General features: G+C 41.6%; 1 protein-coding gene across 3 annotated transcripts; it reads left to right on the forward strand.

Moving 5' to 3' along the window:
• The first annotated feature begins 1,364 nt into the window (after positions 1-1,364).
• LOC121186076 (cytochrome b5 reductase 4) lies at positions 1,365-16,392 on the forward strand. Of its 3 annotated transcripts, XR_005894400.1 has the most exons (16): positions 1,365-1,860; positions 2,194-2,347; positions 3,541-3,641; positions 4,368-4,452; positions 5,669-5,750; positions 5,842-5,899; positions 6,374-6,467; positions 9,686-9,718; positions 9,810-9,932; positions 10,118-10,258; positions 10,926-11,072; positions 11,669-11,819; positions 12,155-12,241; positions 12,735-12,896; positions 13,070-15,561; positions 15,609-16,392. XR_005894400.1 is itself a non-coding variant. In XM_041044698.1 (15 exons), the coding sequence occupies exons 1-15, from the start codon at positions 1,777-1,779 to the stop codon at positions 13,122-13,124; spliced, it is 1,557 nt and encodes a 518-aa protein (XP_040900632.1). In that variant the 5' UTR covers positions 1,365-1,776; the 3' UTR covers positions 13,125-16,392. The 3 variants fall into 3 exon arrangements, 2 of the variants coding, with proteins under 2 accessions (XP_040900632.1, XP_040900633.1); XM_041044698.1 differs by having other exon boundaries at positions 13,070-16,392; XM_041044699.1 differs by lacking the exons at positions 1,365-1,860; positions 2,194-2,347 and adding an exon at positions 2,949-3,452 and having other exon boundaries at positions 3,489-3,641; positions 13,070-16,392.
• Positions 16,393-21,998: the final 5,606 nt, after the last annotated feature.

Here is a 21,998-nt window from a genome sequence, read left to right on the forward strand (position 1 = left end):
GAAATGTGTGCTAAATGTGAGACTTGTGAACTTGATGTGAGAATTTTACACAAATCTTTATTGTTTCAGATTTGTGTACACCAGCATTTGTTAGAGGCCAGCTGAAAGTCGCATACACCACAAGGCCCCCCTCTTCAAGCTTGATGTATTTTCCACCACTGTTTTCCACCAGTGGGTTTCCAGGTTGCTGCAGATGTTTCCTGCCATGACAGGTGACCTTCTGGTATTAACTCCAAGCAGGTGCCTCAGGAGTGGAGGTTTTGAACATTGTACAGTCAATTTAAATCCCTCCAGGACTCTGAAGAATCCAGGAAAAAAATCCTCAGGAGGTGAGAGTATGAAGACCTTGCAGATGGAGATCTTACATTCATCCCTTTCCAGGTTTCTTCGCTGGGTCCCATGAGAGGTTTTAATATCCCCCAGCAGAGCTACATATGGAGCCCCCAGATGGCACCCAGAGACTCCTCAAAAGCTGGAACTACTGATATCCATAAAACCTTCAAAAGAAATCCCATAAGCTATCTCTACCACAAGCAATGTTGAACTGTAAGAAAGGGATGTGGAAATCAATATTTATATTATCACATGATTTTATTAGATTTGTTGGAAATAGGCAACGCCACATCGCAAACAGATAAAGACTATTGTATAACATGCAGAGTCCTGAAGAGGTGCACGTGTATCTTTATTGTGAAGTCAGAGAACTCTTACCCATGAATCCTCTTAACAGATTAGCCTTTCAAAAGTAAACCCTTCAGTTGCCATGTTGGAAGTGAAAGGTATGCTGTGTTACAGTGTAAATAAACAGCACGTCCAAGCTGTGTGAGATGCCATGTTTTCACAATGTCAGATGAAAGCCAGAGAGATTCAGAGGAGGATGACGATGCTGACAGTGACAGTGACTCACGTGGAGGACGAAATGCTTCATTTATCACTGCTGCTTTCAACAGTTTCATTACAGGTGGGTCACTAGTTTTTTTTTTTCACGTTAGTAGAAATAAGCACTACTTTGTGATAACTTTGCTCCATTTAAGTGTCTCAATCATGTCAGTGAGACAGCATGCATGATACTGGAGCCCAAGAACTGGGACAGATGAATGTAAAGCAGCCATTACTGCTGTTATTAATTAAACACCTGTACTTCTGTTGCTATGACGTGTTAAAATATCTACAGTGATAGAAGCATATTTTGATTTTCACTGTCAAAGCAGGTCACATTACTTGACTCGTTTTGTAGCTTTTGTTAAGACCGGCGCTCTTTGTAATGTATGATATGAACACTAGAGGGCAACAGACAGGCAACGGAGGATGGTCGCAACTTGATGACACAATTTGTTGACTGTCGTCAGAATGTGCGACGATTATTGTAGTCTTTACTTGGCGGAACCTCAAGCGCAGAGAGTTAGCTCGCAAGTAACCCCCTAGATATCAAGCAACGAATGAATTCGCTTGTTAATTATTTAATTAATACGTTAAATATTATTTTTTGTCGGACTTTAACATTACGATGTATAACTTGCTGTTATGAGTAAGGCTGTCGCTACGTAATGTCTTGTTAGCCTAGCTTAGATTAGCCTTGTAGCTAAGCAGCATTGCTCAACACAGTTATGTGACAGCTGTTGAAAGTTATGTGATACAACACAGGAAGAACTTATATCAGTAACACCTAGCGGCCACTGTGACTACGGAACTTTCGCTCGTGTGTTAATGTGGCGAACTGTCGTTGGGTAAACAGGTTTTCTTCGAAACTGGGGCTGCCTCCGAAGCGTTCACAACATGTTGAACATTCCGACCCAGTCCTTCCCAGCGCCGTGCTCCCAGCAGCGGGTGGCACCGTCCGGTCAGTCCGGGAGGAGCAAGGTAAACACTGCAGCCACAGCAGCTCTTCTCACTACAGAAAGTTTACCCAACTAGTTTTCAAAACCTTACTGCATAAGGCTGAGGCACAGACATACTCCATAATAATAAGGAAGTGTATGGCTAAATCTGTCAGACATGTTTTTTCCACATACATTTAATCAACATTAGGATTGGGTTTCAAATAAAAATGAAAGCAACATAAATAAGCGGTATGTTGGCAGTATTCTGTAGCCTCAGCAGCCTCAACATGATGCTGTTGCCTCCACACATCCCCAGATGAGCACAGATAACGTGCTTATCCTCTGTTGCATTACTCTGCCCTTGCTTGATTAGGTGGCCCTGAAGCCTGGCCACAGTCTAATGGACTGGATCCGGTTTTCCAAGAGTGGCAAAGATCTGACCGGGCTCAGAGGGCGACTGATTGAAGTTACACAGGAAGAGCTCCAGAAACACAACACAAGAGAAGACTGCTGGACCTGTATACGAGGTGAGCCTGCGTGGTTGACATGGAACAGGGCTGGTTCACACCAGCTGTAATATTTAACAGATTTGGAGGACACTGAATGTCAGTTAAATGATACTTGATCCCACTTTGACTTGAATTTAGTGGAATTTGTACCTAATGTCTTAGAGTGGAAGGAAATTAATGAAACTGGGGTGCAGTGATTTGCAACTTGAAGAATGAATGTGGGCCAGGGGAGTAAAGGGGGGGCAATGACCCTCCCCTGCTTCCTACCTCAACATGCCACACCAAGCTTTGAAACTGGCCTTTATTTTGACGTCAACTACACACCTTTAAAGTGTTGTGACTGCATCTTGCACGGTTTTGTTGCTATTGTAGTGACAAATTGTGTCCACAGACAGACAAACACCTGCCACTTGACTGAAAACTGCCTCTGCATTAGTGTCTTGTACAGGACCACATTTTGCATGTTGACAGACACACAGACTCACAAGGTGAAAACAATACCAGCCACACTATTGTGGCTGGTATTATAAGATGGTCACACACCATTCTATCTGTGTGACAGATAAGATGGTGTGGCTTATGAGCTTTTCCTTTTTTTTCTTCACACTTCCATGACATCCAGTGGTTTCACCTGCCCATAACACCTGCTCACATGCTCCACATCTCTTGCAGTATCAGTTTCCATAGCTCAAACTCACCATAACTTTGCATGTAGTGTAAATCCACAATGTTATGCTAGTGTAGTTTTGTCTTGATGAGATATTTTGATACATTCACACCAAAATCCTGAAAGCTATTCTGGATCTGTAGGACAGCTGTAATGTATTGTTCTTCATCCTCTACTACACTGGTCTTCTGGTGCCCAGTTTGGTGGAAGTTTCTGAGCTCACCAATGTGTGTGTATCTTCTTAACAGTGTACTAACTGCCTGGTAATTTGTTTATGTGATGACCTGCTTTAACAGCATTGACACTGTTGTGTCTACACATTGATAAATAACAACAGGCTTCAAATGCCTACTTCAAAATGTCACACACTGAATTATTTTGTTTTTCTGCAGTGGTAAATAGTAATTTGACTGGCACAGAATCAAAACTATTGACTATTCCAGTAAATATTCACTAGTCCAGTGCCCTCTGCTGCAGTTTCTGTCAGCAGAGGGCATCAGACTACTATATACACAAAGCTGTTCTTCTCTCTCTCTGTTTTAAGGCATGGTGTACAATGTGACCCCCTACATGGACTACCACCCTGGTGGAGAGGAGGAGCTGATGAAGGCAGCTGGGATAGATGGCACTGACCTGTTTGATCAGGTGTGGAAAGTCATAAAGAAAGTCAAGCACCATTGTTGTCATGTTACTCTTTAAAGCTAAAGGTGCAGTCCTCCATTTTCAAGTATTACAGTCATAATAAAATGGCTTTTTCACCTTGTTAGTTAAAAGAGTCTGAAGTTTAGAGTTTGGTTTTTCTGAAACATAACTGTGAAGTTCATGTAAGTAAAAATCAGTTTGGTATGGTAATGGGAAAGGCTGCTGAATGGTTACATTTCTAGTGATCCACCAATGTGCTAGTAAAGATATTTAAGAATGAGCAGCTTCTCCACTGAATAGCCTTACTGAAGGCCATGTTTTTGTTTTGGTTTTTTTTATTGACAGCCATCCATTGTTAAAAATTCTCACTGAAAAGGTTCTAGATTGTGAAAAGTTGTGATATATTGTGATCTATTCGAAAAATGTTTAAAATCTGTATTCATGTTAGCTTTTGTGTGATTTTTTTTTAATAAGTAGATTTTAGTGTCAAATAAAAGCTCCCTGCTTTTCTTTGTGGCTCACTGGAGCCAAACTAAAGGTTGCCTGTAACGTGTTTCAGAGGAAGCTGAGCAGGAGTAAAAACAAGCCCCAGGACCTTGGGTGGACTGGAACATGTTTTGTATTGGCGGCCTTGTGGGTAGTTGATGTAGTTCTGTAAGCTATTTAATGTGGGTGTGGGCGACTTGATGGGTTTACATGTGTTGCTATGGTAATATTGTTTGTGCACAGGTCCATCGTTGGGTGAACTATGAGTCCATGTTGAAAGAGTGTCTGGTGGGCAGGATGGCCACTAAGGCCACCACAGTTATTAAAGGTAAACACACACACAGCCTACAGCCTAGTTTGTCCATCAGTGTGCTCACATGCTGTATATGTAACCTTTGTATCTGATCTGCAGCTTTACCTCCTCTGGCAATCTGATAAGGTACTTTGGCTGTCTTTGCTCTTAAGCAGCCCACAGTAGAGAGCAGTAGAGGCTGTACTTTATCTCAGTCTCAATAGCAGCATTCCCACTATTGCAGTCATTAAAGGTTTCATTTCTTTAATAAAATAAATGCATGGCCTGTAAGTGTCTCAGAAGCCCTTCCCAGAATCACACTTATAGTTCAATAAGGAGGAATGAGCTACAGAGAGAGTTTTGGCAGTTAGACTTCATCAATGTGATGCATCTTCATTAAGTATAGGCCCATATGAAGATAGGAGATAGGACAGGATCCCCGGAGCCTAAGTGCTGGTACTGGTGGATGCAAGTGTGTTTATGATGACAAGTGTGTATATGGTGTTTACTGATGACAGGTTTTTGCTTCTGTGCTCTGTTTCCTATTGTAACTGTAATCTGCTGAGCACACAGTATCCACTGACTGCTCTGTAATCTGAATGCTGGCCTTCTAACATTGTTCACTGCCAACCCTGTTTGTATCATGTGTTATATGCTGCACGTCCTTCTCCTCTTCTCCTCCATTTCCAGCTGTCCTATCTTCCTCCTTTTCCTCCTTTCACCCAGCTCGGCCATCAGCAGGAGGGTCCCCCCATATGAGCCAGGTTCTGCTCAAGGTTTCTTCCTGTTAAAAGGGAGTTTTTTCTTGCCACTGTTGCCTTAAGTGCTTGCTCTGAGGTCAGGCTCTGGGTCTCTGTAAAGCGCCTTGAGACCATTTTGATTGTGGAAGGCGCTATATAAATAAAATTGAATTGAAAAAAAGCTTCATTTAGACAAGGTCTAAAAACAGTTTCAGTTCAGAGGAGGACTGAGGGTCTTTTCATGCAGCTTTGTTCAGCTTTGTTCTTACTGTCAGCAGGAGAAAGTGTAACATCACAGTGTTATGACACTTTCTGAGTTTTAGGAGACAGCAGAAACTGCACCACTTACCTGTGCTACTTGTTGGCATCAGTCCCAAAAACCCAGCATCAGTCAGCCTATAATTAAAACATTACACAGACAAGAAAAGGTCTGTGTAAATGCAGTCTTTAATGAAAGGTCTAATCTGAATCCAGGTCTTTGTTGTAGTGATGCTTTATGTTTTTCTTCTCAGCTGCCATGCCTCCTCCACCACTCACTGGCCTCGCTCCACCCGTCCCAGTGGCTCCTCCCCCAGACAAAGACTCCCGGCCTCGGTATAAAAAAACTAACATGATGCACACACGTCAGAGTTCAACACATTTACGCATTAACAATGACACTATTATCTGCTGTCTGTTGATGTAGGTACGACTGGTTCCAAACTGATGTGACTGTTCATCTGGTCATTTATGCCAAAAGAAAGGTAACAACTCATACACCCATCCATGAGGCATCAAGTAAATAACCATAACCTCTGTTGGTATATGGTGGACACTGCAGTTTAAAATGCCAGTAAATGGTTGATGAGATAGAGAGTGTGTGTGTGTGTTCAGAGAATTTTTGCTCCAAGACAGAGACCAAAAAAAGAAAAAGAAATCCCTCTTCACAGTTGTCTCCCTGCAGGCTAAATCGTAAACCAGGCTCAAAGACCCCTGCTGACCTTAACCTTTGTCCCTACATGTGAAGGTTGGGAGCTCTGAGGGGACGATGACTGTTCTCCCGCTCTCTATCTGTTCATAAAGCATAATTCATCAGAATAATTCATTAGAATTTCTGACGAAAGCTTTAAAGCCTAAAACAGTTTCACAGCTTTGAAGGATGAAGCTACCAGCTAGCCAAAGAGGTGCCTTGGTCAGTAGTTGAAGCTGACGTATATTCGCATTGGTTTTCCTGTCAGATCCCCAGCTCAGGCTGCACCATTGTTGACCTCGAGGCGGGTGTTCTACGTCTGGAAGTACTGCTGGGGAAAATGTCCTACATGATACATTTATGTAAGTAGAGTTTTTATTTTATTTTATTTATTATTTTATTTTATTTTGCTGTAACCTCAGCTTTGAAAAGTGCTAAACAGCGCTGTATAAACAACATTTGCTTGCTGGCTTGTTAGTGGCAGGATTAGCTATTGTTTTAGAAGGTGGTCATCCAGTGAAGTGTGGTTGATAAGGTACAACTTAGTTTCTATGTTCCCATTAAATTCTATCATTCCTGTTTGACGACAGCAGAACCAGTAGGGGTGTGCCATCTAAGTCACCTCACGATTCGATTCGATTACGATTCATAGTGCTACGATTCGATTATTCCCCGATTATCGATGCATCTCGATTAATCTTTTTTTTTCCCACATAGAATGTTTCTTTTCTCAGTTACTTGTAAAATAACGTATATTTTTACATATCCATTCATTGAAGTAAAACACGTTTATCTCTTTTTTTTTCTAACTCCTCTGATAAAAGAAGAAAAAGGCATTAGCTGTCATGCCTGTTTCATTTATTGATGTAGATTAAAAACAATAATAATAACACTAAAAATATATATTGTGTGGCTGTACTGACATGATTCTGATTTGATTATTTTATTATGAACATGTACATGAAAAAATATCTGTTAAAAAAGAAAAGAAAAAATAGGGAAAGGAAATGGACAATATTTCCACTTCTATTACAATCTGATATCTTGATTTACATGTCCAGAAAGTAATCCTTTTAAATCTTACTGTATGTGCATGTCAGCCAGATTGTTTCTCATATGCATTTTGGACACTATGTGGTCACTGCGCGTATTCTTACGTTTCCAGTCAACGGAGTGTTGACAGCATATGCAACACTCGGCGCTAACCCCTCAGTACAGAGCCGAGCAGTTCGCGTCGAGTTTCGCAGTTTTTTCGCCGACGAACACGGAGCCGTAGGCAGCCGCTTCGCCATGTTTACATTGTTTTGAAGGGGGAGGGACTTAGTCTGTGGAAGGGGCTTGTGTTGTGCCACCCAGATTTGCTTCCCTCCGTGCAGTTTTCCCCAGACACACGTTCCTATTCCATACGAAAACAGCATTGCACTCAAATTATGTCAAATTCCGCGATATTCCGCGTTAAAAATAGATTCTGTTTTAGTCGGCCAATTCCGCGATTCAGTGATCGCGGAAATCATAGGGCCGTATAATATGTCCGGGGGGCACGCGCTACGTTTTTTGTTCCGACCGCTGCACTTTCCTTCCGTTATTAAAATAATCGATTTTTGAACATTTATGAATCGATTCTGAATCGTCAAGTGTCGCGTCACGATTAATCTATGAATCGATGAATCGGGCACACCCCTAAGAACCAGTGAAAATCAGTAGAAGTAATATCCTGAGACTACTGTAAATTAGCAAGTGGGTATAATAAATAAATCAATATGATAATCTGAAATTAAATCATGGAAAAATTTGCCTCAAGGGGTTTATACAGACTAACACAGATTTAGATGACAGAGATCTAATGTTTAAAAGTCCACATTTAACTCTGTTATTTTGTTTTACTTTAGCAGTGGTGGTTTTAATTTTTATTATGGTTTTATGAATAACTCCTCTTCTGTTTTGACTTGATTCATTTAGATGGTCGCGGGGGGCAGACACTGTCTCTGTGGGGTTTGGGGGTGGGTGACTGCTCTAATGGAAGTGCAGAGAAATGTGTAGGACTGCAACTCTGGCCCTCTTTAGACCTGCATCTTGGGTGATCACTAGTGGTCAGATTTAAGCTCATTCCTAAAAGAATGTGGCTGACCATCTCTGAATGTGGTCTGAGTCATTGGATCTCAAATCTGTCCTCAGTGTGTCTTTGGTGTGTTCACACCTGTACTTAGAGCTGTCCACTTGTGTTTGGATCACCCGAGACACATTGATGACAGGGACCTGTCATCAACAGCACAGAGGTGGAATCTGAATCTATAGTAAGCAGAAGATCATTTACCACTTCAGTAAGTGCAGGGTCAGTGGAGTGACAGGCCCTAAAAGCAGATTGAAAAGATATGTGGACTTAGAGCTGCTGTAAACTGTACACCTCAATTAACTCACCATGGTATGCCTCCATGCGGTTGGGTGCCTGTTTATAGCAGATGTAGAGGTAGAGGTTATGAGTGTTTTGTAGTGATAATGGCAATGTTTGGGAAGGTTAGTGTTGGGTGTTCACAAGCAAAACTTACGCAAGATCACAGTGGCCTTGACCTTTGACCTCTGACCTCCAATACATGTTGACTCCATCTTTGACAAGCACTGTTAATATGTGCGAAGTTTGAAGAACATCACTCAAAGCATTGTAGAGATAACACATTCTGAAGCACAACATTTGCATTAAGGTCACAACGACCTTGGCCTGTGACCTCTGACCTCCACAATCTAATCAGTTCATCCTTGAGTCACAGTCACAGTCAACATTTGTGCAAAGTTTGAAGACAAACCCTCAAAGGGTTCTTAAGATATCGCATTGCCAAGCTAAATGTAAACACGGTCATAGTGATCTTGACCTTTGACCTCAAACCTCCAAAATCTACTCACTTCATCTTTGAGTGACAGTGAACATTTGTGCAAGTGCGTAGAAGAATCCGGGATGGACGGAGGGACAAGCAGACAACCAGAAAACATAATGCCTCCAGCCTTGGCTATCGCTGGCGCGGAGGCATAAAAAGTAAATCATGTACTGTAACTCCATAAAAACATCATTTCAGCATTCAGCGTTTACTTCCCTCAGGAACCCAATACAAGAGTCACTTGTGTTCTCTCCATCTTTACAACAGGTTTCCCAGAACAATAAATGAACACATTTGAAATTGTAACAGAGAACTAGCTCCAGTTGTGACAAACGTGAAATACTATGGCAGAATCAAGGCGCGTATTCGTGCGTTCAACAAACAAGAAAATCTGCCGTCCCTTGAAGATATTATACTAGACAGTGATCTGAAAATTAGGAACATGCAGCATCATGTAATCCAGAGCGTTACTCTTGTAAGAAGCACCCCCATTGCAGATCTTGTGGTTGTCTATTGTTATTTATATTGTCACAGAGATGTTGATTAAAGCTGATTGAAGTTTTAATTTTTTAGGCTGTAGTTTGTGTTGTTTTTTTTTTTTTTTCAAAGTTTGCCATTAGACAATTAAGCACAGGTACACTGTAAATGTAAACAATATTATTGTGATGCATTGTGTTTGTAAAATCAGTGTTTTTCTCATACTCTTCCAGGTCTAGCTGATGAAGTTGAGGGAAATGTTTCTGGTAAGACAACAGCCTGACTCTGTGTCTCTGTGAAATCTGTGTCAAAGTTCATTGACTTGCTCTTATTCTGAAATTATCGTTCCTTCAACAGTACACACTGCTTTCTCAGTGGGAAAGATCCAGGTCAGCATGCGCAAGCTGGCTAAAGGAAAATGGACAAGTCTCGGTCAACCGCAGGAATTCCACAATACATTTATACGCAAAAAAGACAGAGGTGAGATCCAGGATCAGAAAAATCAGAAGTACAATTGTGCTTTTGTAGGCTCATCTCAGTCAGGTCCACTTCCTCCTCCACAGCCTGCATTGTTTTTAATCTTCCATCAGATAACATTTTACATTCGCTTGCTTATTAGGAATCCAATAAAACGGTAATAAACGAGCCCACATCACTCTTTTCAGCTCCCCACTATCGGGACTGTGTGTTGGTGTCTAAGACTGAGGTGAACCATAACACTCATGTGTTCAGACTGCAACTCCCACGTGGCACCGTCATGCATGTACCCATTGGAAAACATGTCTACCTCAAAGCCCTCATTCAAGGTAAGGAACCAAGTAGACAGGCCACACTGTACTGAATACAGGAAAAGGCATCATCTGTGTTTAACAAAAAGTCCACTTAATCCACTGAAATAAACTACTATTCAGACTACCGTCACTGATATATATATATATATATATATATATATATATATATATGTGGTGGACCAAAAAAAGAAAAAGCACCATAAAGCTGAGCTCTGCTCATGGTGCATGGTCCAAAAAAACTGCACTGCATGACTTCTGTTTGCCAGAGAGCACCTTGGCAGTCCACAACTCTACTGAGAGAAGGTTTTGGGACCGATGAAGCAAAGATGGAATTATTTAGGAAGAACACAAAAAACTATGTATTGTATGGAATAGGCACTGCATACCATCATGAAAACATCATCCTAAAGATGGAGTATGGTGGGGAGGGCATCATGATTTGGGGCTGCATGTGGGCCTGGACAAGAGTTCCCAGGTTTCTGGAAATTGACCCTGAACATGGCTGAGCTGAAGCAGATCTACTTATACTTTTTCTCACCACTGTTACACATCTGCACAGATGTGTAACAGCAACAATACACCGATCGAAGCTCCTCTGAAGGAGCAGAGTGGACAAGATATTTCATGTAATGAAGAAGTTTTATTTATTGATTACTTTATTATCATTTTTGTCCATATCCAGACACTGAAGTAGTGAGGCCGTACACTCCGGTGGATCAGAGCCTGACGTCAGCCTCCCTCCGCTCCTCACAGGAATCAGATCTCTACCTCATGATCAAAGTCTACCCTGATGGAGTGTTCACCCAGCATCTCAACAGCTTGCAGCCTGGTGAGTCACATACATACAGAGTATGTATGCGTGTCATATGAGGAAAGAAGAAAGAGGATAATGAGAGCTCTATAACTGATCTCCTCCCTAAAGCAGTGCAGTTTCCTACCTATTTTGAAATCCATAAATTCCTTTTAAATACACCTGTGTTAAAACCATCTCCTCACATTATTTGGCTAATACTCCCTCAAATGCACATACAGTACATACAGGAGAGAGGCCCTCTGTGCTGCAGACACACACACACTGTCCCACAGATAGCAGGCAAACTGCTGTTGCCATGCTGTTGTTGTTTGGATAAATAACAACCAACTCCTGGAGCAGAATGCATCATGACTGGCACACAAAAGGCTGAATAAATCTGGCAGTGAGTCAGGAAGGACTGTCGAGCCCTGAGGCCTGTTAGTGCACTTTGGTCCCATGATGCATTTCTTTGGTGCTGTCATTGTTTTAGACGAAGGCTCTTGATAATATGCGCAAAAAGGGAATGGATTCCCCCCAAGAGGGAAGTGGAACCTCCGTTAGTGTTTACACTTTTACTCTGTGTGCCATTATAATGATGTGTTATTGTTCACTTGTCTGCTGTTACCTTCTAGGAGACCATATATCCGTCAGTGGTCCAGAGGGTACCTTCGCTGTCCGCCCACTTCGTGATGTCACAGACCTCTACCTGTTAGCAGCAGGCACAGGATTTACACCCATGACTCGCCTTATCCAACTGGCCCAGCAGGAACTTGACACCATCAGGTGGGACCTATCAGAAGACTCAGATCAGGAGAGGAAACACTTCATCTAAAATATGTCTTATTGTTATTATCACTCAAAAAACAAAAACAGAAAAAAAAGTTTTCTCTCACATATACAAAAATTTGTGTTATTGTTATTTCTCTGTGTTTTATGTTGGTAAAACCCAAACTAGAAGGTGTGTTTTTTCTCGCTGCAACTGTGCTGTTTGGGGAAAAAAAGTACTCTACTTGTCCTGGTAATCGACCTTCCACAGTGCAGTTTTAAGAAAAATGGGCTTGTGTAGTGTGTTGTGTATTATGGCTTGTGAAATTTCCAACATGTTTGTATGTTCTCAGAAAAACCAGGCTGCTCTTTTTTAACCGCCGGGAGGAGGACATTCTGTGGCGCAGCGAACTGGATCAACTAGCTGCCAATAATGAGAGGTACAGCTGTTTGTGTTTAAAAGCTTCTACTGCTTGCCCCTGTCACAACCCAACCTGCAAATGCTATTTATTATAAATTAGATAAATTCGATGATGGAGTGTGTAAGAGAGTGAATGTGTGAGCTGCTGACAGTTGTAGAAGAACCAGAAAGAGAATTCTGAGAATGAGGCTGGCATTGACGTGGCAGACCATCCTTTAAGCATGTTCATGGTAATAGATGCCATTAAGGCGGGTGGTGGATGGGGGTGGAAATGCTTATGAAACAACTAGGTAAGCTAAATTACAGAGGGATGAATGACAGTGTTATGTGTGTAAAGATAAAAAGTCGAACTGACGGCCTGCTCTGAGTCACAGCTGCACTGTAATGGCCCAATTTCACTAAAGTGTAGTGTACAGTACACAAGAATACTTTGTTGAGTATTGTTGCAATGTTGAAGTATCTTAAGCCAGACAGTTTGTTGTGAGTCAGTGTGTGTCTGTGTTGTGTGTCAGGTTTCAGGTGGAGTACGTCCTCTCGGAGCCCTGCGAAGGCTGGACCGGCAAGAGGGGTCGGGTGGATGAGTCCATGCTCCAGGATTTCCTCGACAGGCCAGAGGGGTCCAGATGCTATGTGTGTGTGTGTGGCCCCACTGCCTTCACAGAGTTAACAGTAGGGTGTGTAATATAACTTTTAACAACAGCTCTCAGTGATAGTGATGAGAGAAAACTGTTGTGGCATTAACAGGGTGGCTGCCACACCTCTGACAGCTGCTGGCAGCTCTCATTCTTCCTTTGCACTTAGCAGTTTTTCCTCTTTGACCTTCTTTCCCTTTCGTTCCATCTTTCAGGTTGTTGAAGCAGCAGGGCTTCAGTGAAGGGGAGCTCCATGCCTTCTGTGGCTAATGACCCCTCTGTGAAAAACCCTTCACCCAACGCCACCCTGCAGAGACTGTGTGTGCCTGTGAGTGAGTGAGTGAATAAGTTAGTGAGAGAGAAAGATTTTAATTCAGAAACTTGAGTTTGTGAGAAAATGAAAAGAAAATTGTATTTCTATGCACCAAGGAGCTGATGATGCTGAAAGCATGAGCCCAGACAGTTTGGCCACTGCGTGGAGCAAAATCAATAGATTCCATTAGAGCTAGGATTTGAGACGTTGTAAAGGTGAGTGTAAAATAAAAGCAGTAATATATACTGAGGCAAAGGGAAATGAATGAGATTATGGAAAGTGATGAAGTATATGCAATATAAGCAGAGAGTGAAGCTGAGCCTGTCAGTGTGGCTCTTACTGTTCCTGTTACACGGATGCAGATTCAGCAGAGTTCTAACCACTGCAGAGAAATAAAATACATGATGGTGACATCTTTAAGGGTAGCCTCCTGTACATTAAGACTGGGGCAGGTTTCATTACTGCCCCTGAATGGAGTCTTGTCTCAGCTTGAGTTTGACTTCAAGTCAACAAGTTGACCTTTATTTAAAAAAGTCGATTTGTTTTACCTATTTAAGAGTAGCTACACATGCTTTTGCTGCCTTATACACATTGAAACCTAGAAGTGTAATGTCACTGTTCAGTCTGTGATTGTTACTGGTACTGTAAACAGCTAAATGATTTCAGAATCTGCAGTCACATCCTGATGTTACATTACACTCAGAGTAGAAGGAGGGAGGGGGAAATAACAGCAAATACATTCAGGATGGACAGTTAATGTAAAAATCAAATGAACATGGCATTAAGTGGAAGTCGTGTAGCACACTGAATGATATAACAGCACGGCCTGCTGCACACAGCTGCTCTTTATGCACTGAAAACATCCCCCGCTCAAAAACGAACGAGCACCTGAGCACTTCCTGAACCCTGAAACCTAAATGTTAGAATGAGTTAGAGATACAGCAGCCTCAGAAATGATTCACAGCCCTTCAACTTTTTCTACAGTTTATCGTGTGGTAGATTTTATTTAAAATACATCAAAACTATTAATCTACACTTCAGAGAAATTTTTGCACATTTATTAAAATTACAATATTGAAATATCTAATTTACAAAAGTATTCAGACACGTAATTTAGTACTTTGTAGAAGCACCTTTGGCACCAATTGTAGCTTCAAGTCCTCTTGGGTAAATCTCTGCAAGCCTTACACACCTGGAACTGTTTATCCCATTCTTCATCACAGATGCTCTCAAGCTCTCAGGGTGGATCTGTGAAGCATCTGTGAACTCTCACCTTCATGTTTCTCAACAGATTTTAAGTCTGGGCTTTGTCTGGGCCACTCAGGCACAGTGAGGGACTTGTCTTGGCTGTATACCTCGGGTCATTGACATGGTCACTCCACTCCTCATATTGTGAGCCCTGTAACCTCTCTACAACAAAAGGCCTGATTGATGGAGTTCTGCTCAGATGGTCATCCTTACAGTGACCTCTCTGACCATGGCCCCTCTTACCTGGTTATTCAGTTTGGCTGGACAGGCGTCTCTGGGCAGAGTCGTGGTGGTTCTAAACTCATTTCTTTTCACAATCATGCTCCTGGGAACACTCAAAGCTTTAGACATGGTTTTATACCTTTCTCCCTGGTCTATACCTAGCCACAAAATTTTATTGTGAAGGTCTGCACAGAGTTCTCTGAACCGCATGGCTTAGTTTTTGTCCTGAATCATGGGACCAGGTGTGTGCCATTCTGAATCATGCCTAATCGATTCAGTTTGCCACAGGTGGACTCCAATTCTAGACATACTTGAAGGATAAATATAGCAAACAAGATTGACGTGACCTCAGTTTGGAGCGCCACAGTGAAGGGTCTGAATACTTTTGTAAATTAGATATTCAAGTTTTTGATTTTCAGTAAATTTGAAAAAAATAAATCAAAATGTTTCCACTTTATCTTTTTGGGTTAGTTAGTGTAGGCTGATGGGCAATTATATCAATTTAAAATTAAATCTATAACACGATAACACAAAGTGTGGAAAATGTAGAGGTGAAAATGAAGAGGTCTGAATTAATATCTTTGGCCAGGGACACATCATCAGTGATATAATTGCAGGTCACTGGGTGTTCTGCGTCCTGATCACAGCTCTCATCAGCTGTGTCTCCCCAAAGGGACTGTAGCAAACACAGGCTCCTTTTAAATCAGGTATTGTGCAGAGAGTCTGGCCTCTCCAGACATTTCAGGGTCCTTTAATTAAATACTCCCACACTTACAACAGACACATCTGCTTTCTCATTATCTTTTAAAGGGCTTGTTTGTGCCGCAGCTTGATTCTTTGAATTTTCTGTGCGAACAAGATGAAAACTGTGCTCCTGAGCAGAGCAGAGAGTTTCTGAAGGTGGGCTGTCTTCTGTGTCCAGCTGTGTCTCATGCTGACTGCTCAGTTCTCTCTTTTATTCCAAACACAAGGATTTTTACCTGGTAAAGACCCACGAGACTCTGCAGAAAATGTGCCTGTTAGACATGAAGAGTAGCAAAACAAATGGTCTCTCATATGAAAATGTTACACGAAGGTTGTGGGACACCGCTCGAAAAAAACACAAAGCCAGTTCCCTGCTAGAGATGCTGAATCACGCACAAAGTAAATCCAACATCAGGTCCAGCCATCTGCTCTCAGGTTTATTGAAGCCAGCAGTGTCCAATCCTGTGCCAAGGGAAGACATTTCATGTCTGCACCCATGACAAGCAGCTCATTTCACTCATCAGTGTGGCTTACACCAGGAAGGAGTCAGTGAAAGGAGCTGGTTGACTGGACGGAAAACTCTCTGTCACAGCATTAGACACCACAGGCTCAGAGAAATCTGTTTTACCGTTACTCTGTTGTTGACTGTTTATTAGGGGTTGTGTACTTTATGTATTTAATATGCTACATACTGAATCTTTGCTGATAACTCTGTCATTCTTTCATGTATAAACTCCCAACTTTTTTTCACAATGTGTTCACAAGTGTGAGACTGATATACAGTGATATATCAATATATAGGACGATTATTGGCCTTTCATTAAAAAACTGCCAGTTCACCACAGTCCACATTTGTAAGTGAGAGTTGCAGTTCATAGATAACTTTCCATGGTCCAACATTCTGGCAGCTTCATTTCATAAAAACCCTCAAAATCCCATGTATGCTAAACCCCAGCACTTACTGCCAGTTTTCTTTGCAAGTTTTCTTCTCAAAAAAAAAAAAAAAGAAAATACAGAAGGCCTAGCATTATCAAGTCTAAATAAAGCTGCATTTTTTTTCTGAGCAGTTTGTCTTTTGTTGTTTTTACCAGACGTTCCTACCAGTATCAGAGGATTTATTACAAACCCTAGAGAAAATCATTCTGAAGTAACTGGGTTACTTTTGTGCATTCTTTAGAAGTATTCAAGTTCCCAAAGTCAAATGTCTAGTACTGCCGGTCGCCAGTCAATTGCAGGGCCGACACACAAAGACAGACAACCACATACACACACCCACACCTAGGGGCAAAGTAGAGTAGCCAGTTAACCTATGCATTGTGGGGACGAAGCTGAAGCACCTGGAGAAAACCCACGCAGATGCAGGGAGGACATGCAAACTCTGCACAGAAGAGCTCAGACCAGGGTTCGAGCCTGGGACCCTCTTGCTGTGAGGTGACAGTGCTAACCACTGCACCACTGGACCTTACTTAGAAAAAGGTATTTATGAATCATGGAAGGGGCCTTGAGAAGAGAATAAATACAGTGATGAAGTTGTGCGTTTATTCTTAGAATACCAATACTAGAGAAGAGTTCTTAGAATAAGTGTTTCACAACAGCAAGCTATTCATCATAGTTTATAAATTTGCTGCTCAATGCAACAGTTGCGTCATTTTAGCAATGGCAAGAACAGAAAGGTGACCGTGTCAACACACCTGTAAGGAATGGCGATCAACATGTGACAATAATTTGTCCAATCATGCATAAATCTCCATAACAGCTGCTCAAATCCATATTTCTATATTAATAATGTTTCATGAGTTATGTGTAATGTGACAGGTGTTTGTCGTACTGAACACACTGAGAATTATCACTAACTCTGTATCTTTAACTCCTGATGGTAACTTTGTCTTGACATGTCCAGGTGTCTCCTCATGGTCCCAGTGGTGTCATGCAAACCATTTGCTGCTCTTCCAGTCTTGTAATTTAAAGATTTTAAGATTAAAAAGTCACTGGCGGTCACCGTGTCTAACAATCCCCACTGGCATTTCTGATCTTTGTTTCCCTGAAGAGTCTTTGGTTTAAACACAAGTGAAAGCAGACTGACCTTTCAGTCTGGCACTATAATTATGAAGTCCTGCAAAGCTTTTGAGGTGTTTATCGAGTTTTCCATATGCCTTATCAGGCATCAAAGCTCCCAGGAAATTATGCTAGACTTCTTTCATTTCCTTGCCAAGCCAAATAATGAAAAGGCATTACCTGGTAGATAAAAATCACAAATCAAATCACATCACTGGCCACTGGGTTTGATGATTTTGTGTACAAGTACCAAAGAAACAGTATAATATTTGTTCTTTCAGTAGTAAAACTTTATTCCTGCATCAGAGAAATACATTTGAAATAACAACTTATGTTTACATACTTGAACTAATATTGATGAAGCTGTAGTTTTATTTGGCCAGTAAAGTACAAAATAGTCCATTCAGGGTGTATTGTGCTTGTAGCTTGTGACTGTCAGCACTGTGCTACAGGCAGCTGCTGTGACTGGAATGATCCTCACTCTTCTTACTGCGCACTGCATCGCTATGGGGCTGACTCCAGAGCTCAGAAGCACTCTCATTGTTCAGTGGAGAGCAGGAGGGGTTTGGTTTATGTAAGTAAACTTATACTGTGCTTACTGATCCCAGTGTGTTTAAAAGTTCAAAAGCAGAGCTGACCTAAAATACATCTATGGGATTATAAGGCTATGATGGGTAAGGTCATGTAAATGGATTGTTGTTCATCTTGTGAGCTAACAGGTCAAGAGTTATTTTCAGATGCCAAATACCTGAGAATATGAATTCTCAGGTTGTGACTTTTAGTGTGTTGTAACTTTTCGTAGCAATTCTTGTAACCATGGCAATGTACATCACAAAAAAAAACTGCAAAACACTTCCCATAAAGAAACAATGGGAAGTTGTGGAGAAAATGATCAAACCCACCCCTCTTTGGAGCCTGTAGCCTTGTGATGCTCATGCTGAAAAAAAAAAAAATTGTTGACAGGACTTGTGCATTTCAAGCTATGAGGGTATTTTTGATGACAAGTTTTGGCTTTAACACTGTTATCTGCAGTGGGCTACAGAGCGGTTTGTCTGTGTATTTATGATCTGGTCCAGAAGACCTACAGCAACTGGTGACTCAGCAGCATCTGAGCAGGAGCAGACAATTCTGACTCTGATCGGCTAGTTAGATTAATTAACTCTTAGTCTCACCGCTGGCTGACTCCTCTCCCGGCAGGAATAAACAAACTGCAGCTTTAAGGCAGATCAACACAGCTGTTGCTGATCATATAAACAAGGCCTTGTGACAATGGTCCAGGTCAGGATCAGTCTCCAGGACCTGAATGAAAGTCCCTGTAATGTCCTCTGTGATGATTCAAACATGACTGCGTGTCTGTGAACCTCTGTGATACAGTTACTGTCATCAGTGCTTGTACTTGTATGATCACCCATAGCATTGCCTGAGATGTTAGTGGGACTATCAGTGTAACAAACACCATAACCCACAGTCCTTCATGTACTCCTGGATGAGAAATCCCCCACATCCACTTGTCCAAATATCCACTATCTGACAGCTGATTATCTGAGAGCAGCAGGCACATTCAGAATTTCTCCAGAAATTTTCTATGGTAAAGTGTGCAAAAAGTGAAGAGGGCTGAAAACTCTCTGAAGCCACTGTACTTCATAGACAGTTGAGTAGTTAGTGATGCGGGATGTAGCACCGCTCACTATTGTTATTCTCATTTTTCTTACACCTAGAATTTCGGTTCGTAACTCGTCCCACACTGTTGAGCGCACACAACTATACATCAAAACGTGCGGCTTGATTGGACTCCTCAGTGTGCTTGTATTTTTTTCTTCAGAATGTTCAGGTTTCACAACATAATTTGTGAAAAACTGCGGAAAATTTCCCATAGAGAATGAATCGGACAAGGTCAAAAAAGTGTTGAAAAAGATGCAATTTTTCAGCGTTTTCAAACATCAGCTGCTCTGGCATACTTTCACCTAGAAACACCATTCAAACTTTAAAATGACACAAGTCCTGCACATTCGAGGTGTATTCAACTTTTGTCCTAAGTTGTGTAGTTTTTGAACAGTGACCCTTTAATGATCATAAGTGATTTTGGAAAAATTCAGAGATTACAATGGGTGTGTATTGCGGAATGTTCCAGCCTAGAGTGGGAGCTTAGAGTGTAGAGGCTTTTAAAAAAGTCTCAGAAGTTTTTTCTTCACCTGATGACTACAGCCATAGATTTTACTCTACAACAGTGATGTTTTCCAACTTTGTAGCCACACTTGTCTTCTTTCTCACAATGTGTTTACTTTATCAGTAGGATTTACGGTTTTTGAATAGTCTGCCTTTTACTGACATGAGTCATTCTCAAATGCTCCATTGATTTTTGGAGAAAGCATAAAAGACCCTTTTTTAAACTCGCTGTATTTTCCACATTTTTGACACTAGAACCAAAAAACAACAAAATACATCACTGTGTTCCTTAAGATTGTGTGGCTTTGACAGTGAAATTTGTTTGGCAATACCATGTTTGGTTTTTTAATAAATAGCAGTAGTTTGACAGGCCCAAATCAGCCGATAATGAGCCAATCGGAGCAGCTGTGAGGTGCTCCAAAAATTTCCCAAAGACAAAACATCAGCATACAAGAAAACAAGAGAAAACAACGTCCTATGAGGATTCCAGTGTCCTGACATGGTGCAGGCACATTAGATCCATTCATAGGATCAGACAAATTATTACTCTGACTAGAAGTGATAACAGTAGTTATACTAACTGCAGTAAAAGTCAAATATAAAATAGATAAAAGTAGTAACAGTAGCAGATTTAGTGGTCAGCAATTGAAGTTGCAGCAAGTGCAATAAAAGGGAAAAATTTAAACATGTTATTGTTTCTGAACAAAAACCTATAAATCTGTGGCTCTAAACTTGGGGACAGGGCCCAAAAGGGGACCTTAGCCAAAGGTCGTGAATGGCAGCCAATAGTAGTTTTTGCTTTTGTTTAGTTATTTGCACTTTTTTATTTGCCCTATTGATTTTATTTTTCACAATAAACTGTGTGTAATGCAAGCAAATTTTTATATTTTTATAGTGTTGATATTGTTATTTTGTTATATTGTTGTATTTATATATTGTTATTGTTTCAGAACAAAAAACTGAACAAAAATCTTAACTGAAAAAGTAAATTTTAAATTTTGACTTTGTCCTGTGTTTTATCATGATCATGATCATGATCAACTATTTAAAAACTGAAAAATCTCAAAATCATTCAATGATCATGAAAATTCAAATTTTCAATTTTCATTCAAGTTTGCACATTGCTTTCACTTCATAAATTATGACGCATTGCTCCGCCCTACACAAAAGTAGATAAGCTGCTTTTCTGAGTATAAAAGTATTGACAGTGGTATTGGTATCAGCAGTACTGGCCCTGTATTTACTTGGTATGGAATCATACCAAATTTTGCAGTATGGCACACCCCTATTGGTTTCGATGTTTTGTTTCGTAATACATGACCTGTGATATTGTGGACTGGCTCAATTATCACTGGCCAATCATTAGCCAATCAGAGATGAGGTGGGACATAAAAAGGGCAGGTGTAGGCCGCGCAGACGCTAGAAACAGGTGGACACGGAAACTTTGCCTGTGCGTTCATTCAAATCTGTGAACTACTGGTGTTCATCAGGTGAAGACCCGGTACTTTGAGTCAGTGTGTAACATGATAAAACCGGACGCTGAGCCGTGCGTTGGAGCTGGTTTCAGCTCGTAGTTCAGCTGAACCACGGTACCACTGTGACCACCACGCCGTGCACCAAGTCAGCCATTACCGCACCGGTTTGGAGGAGAGGAGAGCGCGTGTGCGCGGAACGCAGACCACCGAGTTTCTGAGTGAGTATGGAGACAGTGTGAGCACACTGAGGGAAACAGACCAGGTGTATCAGACCAGGTGTATCAGCCTGTGAATCTCTGTTTCAGATGCTGCAACAGAGGCGCCACCACGTGAGCCACAGACGCCACTTTCTGCTCACGCTCGCGCACACAGCCTCAGTGCGCGTGTCTCCATCGCACCGCTCACCTTGGACAGACGGTTAGGAAACGGCTTTCGGGACTTTCTACGAAAGGTGAGTACACACAACATTTCAATCCACGATTTCAGAGGAGCCCCAACGAGCTCGCAAAGGACATGGTTCCGAAAACAGTCACAGTTTACGGTGCCATGGTGCGCTGTTGCCACCTGGGGTTATGTTTTAAGGTGGAGCTCACCTGGCTCTGTAGTAAATATTCCTTCAGTCATGGTGGTTTGATATATTTAAATTCTGGACCGTGGTGTGGTTCATGTGGTAAAGATAAAGGCTGAATATGACACTCGGGATAGCGCAGCCGCACAGAGATAATTAGGCCTCAGCGGCTTCCTCAGTTCACGTTAGTAAACTCTGAGCTCACTTCCCACGTGCTCAGGTTATCAGAGGTATGTGGAGACAGGCCTGTAAGTCCTCAGAGTTGGACAGAGACACCGTTTTAATCACATAACCCTTTATTAGTTATATTAGAGTCCAGAGCTGCAGGTCACTGTGGCTGTCTCGAGCTCACC

Source organism: Toxotes jaculatrix, chromosome 8 (genome assembly GCF_017976425.1).
Source record: "Toxotes jaculatrix isolate fToxJac2 chromosome 8, fToxJac2.pri, whole genome shotgun sequence".
Classification (NCBI taxonomy): Eukaryota; Metazoa; Chordata; class Actinopteri; family Toxotidae; genus Toxotes; species Toxotes jaculatrix.

What these genes read in the sequence shown, in the direction of transcription:
- LOC121186076 (XM_041044698.1), top strand. Translation starts at nt 1,777, where the DNA reads ATGTTGAACATTCCGACCCAGTCCTTCCCAGCGCCGTGCTCCCAGCAG. An exon ending in TCTCAACAGCTTGCAGCCTG is followed by an intron (nt 11,073 to 11,668) that starts GTGAGTCACATA and finishes GTTACCTTCTAG; the next exon opens with GAGACCATATATCCGTCAGT. An exon ending in CTAGCTGCCAATAATGAGAG is followed by an intron (nt 12,242 to 12,734) that starts GTACAGCTGTTT and finishes GTTGTGTGTCAG; the next exon opens with GTTTCAGGTGGAGTACGTCC.